General features: G+C 32.7%; 1 protein-coding gene across 1 annotated transcript; it reads right to left on the minus strand.

Annotated features, from left to right (window-relative positions):
- Nucleotides 1-561: 561 nt before the first annotated feature.
- Nucleotides 562-7,389, minus strand: LOC127728771 (uncharacterized). Its single transcript, XM_052236394.1, has 2 exons — nt 7,255-7,389; nt 562-2,443 (listed from the first exon to the last, which is right to left on the minus strand). Exon 2 carries the CDS (start codon nt 2,022-2,024, stop codon nt 762-764), a length of 1,263 nt encoding a protein of 420 aa, XP_052092354.1. The 5' UTR covers nt 2,025-2,443; nt 7,255-7,389; the 3' UTR covers nt 562-761.
- Nucleotides 7,390-10,185: the final 2,796 nt, after the last annotated feature.

Consider the following 10,185-nt stretch of genomic DNA (forward strand, 5'->3'; position numbering starts at 1 on the left):
ATTGTTTAACCACGTCCGTCAATCCCTCTTTCCATCCGTCCGTCCCACAAAGTGTTTGTCCAGCTAACCCCTCGTTCAGTTTTCAAGCTAGGAGATTTATATTATGCAGTATGATAGTACATATACAGTAAAGGTGTGCTTTTTTTGAATTTTCCATAAATGACAGGATATTGAGTTTATTCATAATTGTTTGCCCCATGAAAAAAAGATCCTCACGTTAGTCTCACATTTCCACCCAAAAAGCAGTTGTTTTCTTGGTATTGCATTTACTATGTACATCATTGTTTTATTAACATTCTGATTCTATTAAAGTTGCAAAACTTAAATGATGAAGCTTCAAAGGAGCAACAACTAAATTGTCCTACATTATGGATTAAATCATAAGTATGGAGGGCATAACATATACCATTTGAAGATGTACTTCAACTTCATTGTTCGCTAAATCTAATATTTGCAGAGCTATATTCATGTCTGTGACGAGGCATCAGCTCTGTCTTGTTTTTTCTATAATTATGAAAAATGTGATGTTAATAGTACTGCTTGATTTTAACCCTATTTGCTGTTATGCAGTGTTTTATTCAAATCTGTGTACCATTATAATTTTCATAATAACCAGACTGGTAATATAAAATTATTCTATATAAGTCTATTCATCAATTTATGGCTTCTACCATAATATTAATCTAAATTAAATTCTACAATATGTATTATACATTGTTATTTCATTGTCAAGTAATGTTCTCACATTTGTCAGTGCATATTTAATCATAGGACACATTGAATCTGGTTATTTTAATGCCATTGTGGTCGCTAATAAAACCAGAAGATTCATTATTTTTGTTAAAACAAATACACATAATGAAACCCCAATTATCATTACGCCTGCCAAGTTTTTGACTATTCTGTCCATCTTTTGATAAAGCTGTTATTATATTGTCTGCTACAAAAATGTTACCACAGGTATCTGTACAAAGTCCTCTTGGGTCTAATAAATCCTTTTTATATTGCCAGATCTGTTGACCTGAACCATCCACACAGTATACTGCTTTACTAACATAGTCACTATAGATTACTCTGTCATTACAGTAAACAAGATGATGCAGTTGTGATTCACTCTGAACTTGTACTGACTTCAGTGTATTTCCGTTCAAGTGTATAATACGGATTTCATCCTTGCTCATACCTACAGCAAGACAATTATTGGCGAATGATAAACCAAAGCATGATTTGTGTAATTGGATAACTTTGGTAACTGTTTTATTCTTCATATCAAAGATCTTAATCTCACCAGGATAAGTTATGGCAATAGTGTTATGATTGATCTGTGTTACACCCCAGGCTTTACCAGATATAGGTAACTGTGTCTGTATATTGCCATCAGAAGTAAGTAAGTTAACTTTACCCCCCTGTTCAACTACTATTACTCTATCATCCATTAGACAAATCATGTCACTAATTTGTTTCCTCATATTGAAAAACCATTTTGTGTCAAAGTTCATTGTTATGTTGGTTATGTTGATTTGTTGCTGTGCATTTACTTGCGCTTCTCTACTCACACTCGTTTGCCTCTTCAAGGATATTTCTATTTTGACAACCTTCACTTCTCCCAAGGATTTAAATGATTGTACTTTGCTTAGAACCTTTTCTACATCATTATTTTGCTTTAGTTTGATGTCAACTTCACTGGATCTCTCACTGTCTTCAATATATCTTTGACATTGATGAACTTTTTGTTCAATCAGATGAATTCCTAGAAATGATTGGAGTTTTGAAGTATGTTCTGTAACCGTTTTTAAATCATCTTGCATTTCCTGTAATTTTTTCATTTTTTCTTCAATTTCAGTAATTAAACCTGTTAATTTTAATTTTTCCTTACTCCATACAGTATCTGCTTCTTTACATAACTTTTCCTCAAGATTGTCTAAATGTTTATTAATTCCATTTCGAATTTTACTCATTGATTGTTTAATACTTTCATATTGTTGTTCTCCTCTCTTTATGTTCTCTGATTTGCTGTTAACCATTTCATCCAAGAAATGTGCGATTGAGTTTATATCTTTTTCTACAGATTCTTTGGATTTTGCAATATTTGTTTTCTCCACTACACTAGCTAAATTTTGTATACCAGTACATTTCGAATGACTAGTGGAAATACATTCATTACAGCAAGGAATTAAATGTCTTGGACAGAACAAGTTGAACTCTAGACTATGTGTGTCACATTCTGTTTTGATAGAGCCAATGGAGGTTTATAGCTTTTATAGGTTTGAATATCGATGGTCTTGTGATCACAGGATGAGTTAGTTCTTTTATGATCCGTTGAACATGTTAAGCATAATCCTTCAGCACAGTTGTAACACCAGATGTCAGCCTTAGTGTTGTTGATACCTTGTTTACCTTGGTTACATGGTCCGCAGTGTACAGGTTTACTTGATGCCATGACCTAAACATAAACATAAATTAACCTTGTCAGTGATTATTATTCATTATTATTTTATGGTAACATGCCATATTAGAAGCCCTGCATTCAATAGTAAGAAGATTATAAATTTAAGTTTTCTGTCCTCTTGTCCCACGTCCCGTATTAGTTTGAATTACTGGAATAATACAATTTACTGTAAAGGTTTGGTCACATCAAAGATTAAGAACGGGTTCATCATGTGAACAGTTAGGAATATATGCCAAATCAGGGTTTTGGCTTGGGATGTCAACCAGAACTTGATTATCACTAGGTAGTAATGAATATCAAATACCTCAAATAATACTCGTCTTATTGTTTTCCTGTTTGAACAGAAATTGTCCCTTTCCTTACATCGGTACTTTCAGACCTAATGTTTTTATCTGTAGGACTTTTTCTTATAAACTTATAAACCCGACTCTCCTAAGAAATAGTTTACAATAATACACCTGAATTAGAACTAATTCGTTGCATCCCGGCTTTCATGGTACCTAGTAAACGGCAAAGAAGGTTCGATAAGGCTCAATATGGCCCTTATTTCCAGCTAAAATTTATAATTAGGATTTATTGACCGATATCACTATGAATCATAGCTAACACAAGGACTAGATAGGAAATATGTCTTTTTGTTGAAAATTAACGTATTAGCATGACGTAACAAATAGTCATATTCACAAGTCTTGACTTCCCGTGAAAGTAAAATGAAAACAGTCAACATTCATTAGACTTCATTGATTTTTTGGACTGAAAACGTAGATCGCATACGCCTACAAAAAAAATCTGTTTAAAAGATTATGTTTGTTTTAACAACTTACATATCTGATTGGAATATTTAGTTCTTTGAAGCCAGCGTTTGTTTTTATTTCGTAGGTTATAAAAGGCCCCGACATACAAAAAAATATGAAACAATTAATTTTAGAAAACTAACGGCCTTATTTATAACAAAAAATTTACGAAAAACAAAAATGACAGACACGTTGTAAAGAGCTTAACTCTGCAGATAGATACAAAGCAGAAAATCATCTAACAAAAACACAGACCGGTCATTGCAGGGTATTTATACACCCCCTAACAACAACAAATACACAAAGTATAGTATTACGTACATGGGGGACATATACTTGCCTCCCCATGCCGCTAAACTTATATTTGCTTGATATCAACAAAAACACATCTACTGCCTTGTAGCGTTTATTCAGAAAAGACAGATTACATCAAATGACATATTGCATCATTATACAAAGGGACACAACTCTCACAATTTTACTATAAAACACATACGACCAAATATATATATAACATCCCGCCTCCAAAAAATAAATGTTCCCGAATTAATGGTGTATGTGGGTTTTTTTTATATAATATTAAGGGAAAATAGAAAGTTCAAAATTTATAATCACTGCCATGTTAAACTAAAATGTGTTTCCAAATCTGAAAGTACTCGCAGTTGCTGACAGCTAGTCCAAAGTCAATTACAACTAATAAAAAAATCATGTATCTAAGACTAAAATATCTATTAGTACACACCAAATATTTAATGGATTTAGTGTAAAGAAAGTCAGGGAAAAACATGACCTTGTGCATTGCCAACATATAAGTTTCGACAGATTGTAGTACCGTACGTGAAAGTGCATATGTGTATACATCTTCGCTAGCCAAGGGTTACGATAAAGTAGAGAAGGGGACTGGATCGTAACCCTTGGCTAGCGAAGATGATGTGTATAACAATAATGTGTATTATGGTTTTAAATTACTGATAACAAAATCAATGTTTATATATACAAATAATATTCAACGATCTAATTACATGTTGAACAGGATCTGCTTACCCTTCCGGAGAACCTAAGATCGCTCCATGTCTTAAGTGGGTTCGTGTTGCATAGTCTTTAGTTTTCTACGTTGTTTGTCTATATGTCTTTTCTATTCAAGCCAGGCGTTGTCAGTTTATTTTCGACTTATGAGTTTGAATGTCCCTTTGGTATCTTTCACCTAAGTTTATTTAAAGGATTGATAAGTTTACCAGGATCGTATCTAAATTTCAGGGCTCGGTAAACAACATCACAGTAAAATGTGGATGTGCTATTCCGTTTAAAATAAGTTTTCTTCAGGAAAGGCCAAACTTGCAAACCAAATCTTTGTATCTATGGAAGAATTTAGTAAAGAATTTAAGTAATTTGTTGAAACGAAATCCCTGACTTAATAATTCACCAGTAATACACAGATTACGATCATTGAAATACAAAACGTCACCTAGACACGGGCATAGCGATCGAGTTGGGATATAAAAACATTATAGCGCGGTGCTAAATGAACATCACCGTAAAAAACGAAAGTAAATAAAAAAAGGAAAGAAAAATCATCCCTTTTGTCGTCAATGTTTGTGTAGAGTTCCTGTTGTAAAACTAAAATATCTTAATCTAGGAAAGGACAGTTATTGCTGTTAATATTTGATTTATTTAAAGTAAGTTCCTTTGGGTAAATTTTGGCAGTATATTTTGAGAATTCCTGATTAATTAACGAACAAATATCATCAAGATAACGGTAAGTGTTGTTGAATTTATCAATTAAATGGAATTTAGGCGGGTTTAGAATGAGTTTGGCCATAAACTGTGATTCATAACAGTACAGGAACACGTCTGCTATCAAACGCACAATTGATGCCCATATGAATACATACAACCTGTCGATACACTTTACTGCCGAAACGTACATAAATGTTGTCAAGGAGAAAGTACGGCTCTAATCATCTCATCACACCTCCAGTTTATCTAGCATATTTACTTTTCTCATTTGAGAAAAAGGTTTTATATGAGTTGCAGCAAATAAATTTGCAATGAGATTTATCAAACGACCAATTTGACATCCCTGGCTTTTAAATGTTTAGGTTTTAGTGATCCTGATAAAGGTATTTCTAGAAAAGTGTTAACGTTTCTGACACACGATAATTGTTAAGTGTTTATGTCATTTACCATCTTCATAATATTTCAGTTACACACATCTTTGTCATTAAGTATGTGTGATTTTTCATTATAGGATAACGTCTTCGCAGCAATATTATTTTTAATGGCATCTTCTTCTAAGCAATATTGTTTTTAATGAAATTAGAGGTTTATATGCATCATTGTTTTTTTTCACAGGGATGGGATCATAATTTAACGGGAACAAAACTTCTTTACATAAGTTTTAACTGCCACCAACTCACATCAACTTCCCCCTGTGATTTTCCCACAGCAGTGTTATAAGCATATACACAAATGAAGAATTTAAACAGAATTTATTTTTTCATAAGGCAGAACAAAATAATATATGAAAAAATAAATTCTATCTTCAAATTTTGTTATAAATTCCTCCGCCATCAAATCCAAGTCAATCTCTCATTAGTTCTTTGCATTTATACAGTTAACAGTCAAACTAAAATTGTGAATAAATAAATTAAATATAAATACCTCCTTTCTGATTAAAAAGTTATCTCAGCTGTTTATATAGCAAAAATAATTTTCTTTCATTCAAAATGTTGACCTACCACGAACTGAAGTAGGACGTGTTTATACCTGACCGAAGTTAAAGTTAAACATTCAAATGACATTCCTGAATAATAACTGTAATAGGTAACCAGTTAATATGATACATACCAATATTTATAATATTTTACCTTTTCATAGGGATTTAATTAAATTGAAAATAAAAACGGGGAATCGTCAAAGAGACAACAACCCGACCAAAATACAGAAAACAGCCCAAGGCCACCGATGGGTCTTCAGCACAGCGAGAAAATCCCGCACCCGGAGACGGGCTTTAGCTGACCCCTAAACAATAATGTATACAAGTTCAGCGAAAATGGACGTTAAACTTATTATTTAATGAATTAAGTCTGTCATCTGTCATGAATATGGAGAAGTTTTTTAAATGGTAGATTTACTATTGACTCTTTCTGTGAGACAGTCTAATAAAGTACGAATCTCTATCCAGCAGGTCAACACACATGCATCTGACTCCAAGTTTTTTTTCCCAAGAAAAGTAGTAAAAAGGAAAGTTCTGCTTTTTCCTTCAAAATGCTCAACAAAGAGACCAGATGAGTTTGACCTATATGTTTTCATGCTTCATTTTTTGTTAAATTTGGCCCAGTAGTTTCAGAGGAGAAGATTTTGTAAAGGTTAACGGACGACGACGACGACGGACGGACGAAGGACGACGACGACGACGACGAATGAAGTACGGACGACGACGGACGGCGAACGGGGGACGACGGATGCCGAAATTTAGACGCAAAGCGATGAGAAAAGCTCACTTGGCCTTTCGGCCAGGTAAGCTAAAAAGATGTCAATTAAATCAAATATCAAAATAACTCTCATCTGTTGATTTATTATTTGTACATTATTTGCCCAACTTCTGTGGGTTGTTTTTAAGCTTGCAGAATGTCATTTTTTAAAATAACAATTCAACAATGTAAACACCAGGGACGAATAGACCCAGTGCCAAACGGGAATCATGACAATACTACCCGGGGCGAATAGGAACCAGGGCGAAACGACCTGTATTCTTTGGTAAGAAGATGTTCTGAAAAATATAAATCAATCGAGGGAATGTGATTTTGAAACTCACTTAGAGTATCAAATGAAGATGTATTACTACATTAGGCATACCAAAAAAAAACTTTCTGCAAAAATTGTTGTAAAAATCCCCCCCCCCCCCCCCCTTTCCAATTCATCACAGGCAAACCCTCTCTTTTTATTTGTTTGAATTCATAAAGTCTAGTCAAGCTAAAATTGCGAATAAGTTAATTGAAATATAAATACCTCCTTTTTTTAAGAAAAGTTGTCCACAACTGTTTATATGGTAAAATATAATTTCCTTTTTTCATTCCAGAATATCTGTCGAACAGAAAGTATCATAGGACAAGTTTACCTGATCGAGCTTATTAACATGAAAGATTTAACCGACATTCATGAATATAACTGGCCTAGGTAACCAGTAAATATTGATAATAATATTTCCATTTAAAGGGTTTTAAACGTTTTTAAATAGAGTCTTACGATTGTCATTAATAGTGTAACCGGGTTGGAGAGCGGCCTTATCGTTAAATCTTATATAATTAAAGATGTTATCATCGCTGACATGTAAATCAAATTAACTCGAAAAGTACACAAATAGCAACGCACAAGTACAGAGACAAGATTATTTAAAAAGGGTAATAATTCAATTCATAAATCGGATCATATAAAAAAGAAGATGTGGTATGATTGAGACCAAATGACACAGAAACTAACAAACATAGGTCACCGTATGGCCTTTAACAATGAGCAAAGCCCATACCGCATAGTCAGCTATAAAATGCCCCGAAATGACAAATGTAAAACAATTCAAACGAGAAAACTTACGGCCTAATTTATGTACAAAAAAAATGAACGAAAAACAAATATGTAACACATCAACAAACGACAACCACTGAATTATACAGGCTCCTGACTTGGGACATGCACATACATACAGAATGTGGCAGGGTTAAACATGTTAGCGGGATCCCAAACCTCCCCCTAACCTGGGACAGTGGTGTAACAGTACAACATAAGAACGAACTATAAAAATCAGTTGAAAAAGGTTTAACTCATCAAATGGATACAAATAGAAATACATCTAACAAAAACACAGAGTGGACGTGGCCGGGTACTTGTATACCTGTCTAACATATAAGCTAGCTCTGCCCTATAAGAATAAAACCAATACAAGTGTTTATATTTAGAATTGTATTAATCCAATTAAATTGAATATCATTTATTAGGTCATGATTTAGTGATAAATTCTGTCTAGTAATTTTACGCTCATCACTCATCGATTTATGAATGATATATTTATGTAACTATAGATGTGGGTTGATATCTATCTGTATTGTAATGTATGCATGTAGAACAATAAAATAACTTGTTATAAATTGTATGTGTCCGGAGTGCTTTTTTGGATTTACCTTCATCAGGAACGCTCAAGGCCGAATATTTGAAAGCCAAGGATGTATAAGAACCGAAACAGTTCACAAGCTGTACGACCAAAAAGGACCTAAAGAAATAGCCAAATGTAAGGTCAACTTTGCCTGAGCATTCTGAGGGATTTGAAACCTTATAGTTTCTAAATGATTTATCAACGGAAAATTAAAGAACAATTTAAGTTCTTAAAGTGATATATAGATAAAGAACTTATAATTTTAAATATTTAATGCATTATATAATAATTCTTTATTGTCATATAAGTAAAATGATACTTGTGACATAAAACTAAAAATAACAACAACAAAAAATAACTGATTTGAACACACACACACACACATATATATATATATATATATATATATATATATATATATATATATGTATATATATATACACAAATCTAAATTGAAAACAACGTTCAAACCTATGATTGCGTTGGATAAAAACCGCAATTTTTATACGTGTGCATGCAAAACAAATTTCTTGGTAGAAGGGTCTAAATACAGCACAAACAACAATTTCAAAAAGACCAAAATGAGTGAAAAGTATATTTTAACAAAACGCATTTGACTAGCAGGTCGAACAACTGATGTTCTTAAACCCTGCTGACTGCCATTGGCGATTGCCAAATAAACGGATCACAAGATGTAATAAAATAGATCTTATTATTAAATTATTACCAAACAGAAAACAATATATATATATATATATATACAAGCAAAAATAACTAAGAGTCCCCTGTCCTCAGCTCTTAAGACTGTTTTATAAAGGAACCTGTTTTTTCACTTGGTTTGTATTTGAAGGATATAGCAGGACTACTATTATTCAGTATCAGACAGATTTGGAAATATAGGATTATCTATTGCGATGTCATTAAAAAGTTTTATACGTAATATATTATTAATTTGACAGTAGAGGAGAAAGTGGTTTTCATCTTCTAAGGTTTTAAAAGTTAGACATGTTCTTTGGTCTCGAGGTATTTTCAGATATCTATCCTTTTCTATGAGTAAATTATGGTCACTAATTCTAATTTTTGTAAATAAACGTCTAGTTTCAAAATTTGGATATCTCAGATAAAATTCTTGGTCTTGTTTGACTTTGATATTTTAATAAAGAAAAAGTTTGTTATTTTCGTTTAACCTGTTAGTCAAATGCGTTTTGTTAAAATATACTTTTTCACTTTTTTGGTCTTTTGGAATATGTTGTTTGTGCTGTATTTAGACCCCTCAAACAAGAAATTTGTTTTGTATGCACACGTTTAAAAATTGCGGTTTTCATCCAACGCAATCATAGGTTTGAACGTTGTTTCAATTTAGACTTGTTTATATTTTTTTCGTTTGGGCTTGTATTATATTTGCCTTCGGGTTTATATGATCTGTTCTTCCTATTTTGACTCCTCAAAATTCAAGAGTCTATCCTAAATTGAGGTTAATTGTATGGCTTTCCAAATACCGTTTCGATTCCTAACATCACTGAAGAGACATTAATTGTCGAAATCCAGATATGGTGTACAAAAACTTTTGCACCTTTTGTTTGCGGTATATCACCTTTCCGCAAGTTTATTGTTTTCTGTTTAGTATTAAATTTATAATTAAGATCCATTTATTACATCGGTGATCCGTTTTTTTGGCAAACGCCAATGGCAGTCATCAGGGTTTAAGAATATTTGTTGTTCGACCTGTTAGTCAAATGCGTTTTGTTAAAATATACTTTGTCACTTTTTTGGTCTTTTGGAAAATGTTGTTT

This window comes from Mytilus californianus, unplaced genomic scaffold, assembly GCF_021869535.1.
Source record: "Mytilus californianus isolate M0D057914Y unplaced genomic scaffold, xbMytCali1.0.p SCAF_2, whole genome shotgun sequence".
Taxonomy (NCBI): Eukaryota; Metazoa; Mollusca; class Bivalvia; order Mytilida; family Mytilidae; genus Mytilus; species Mytilus californianus.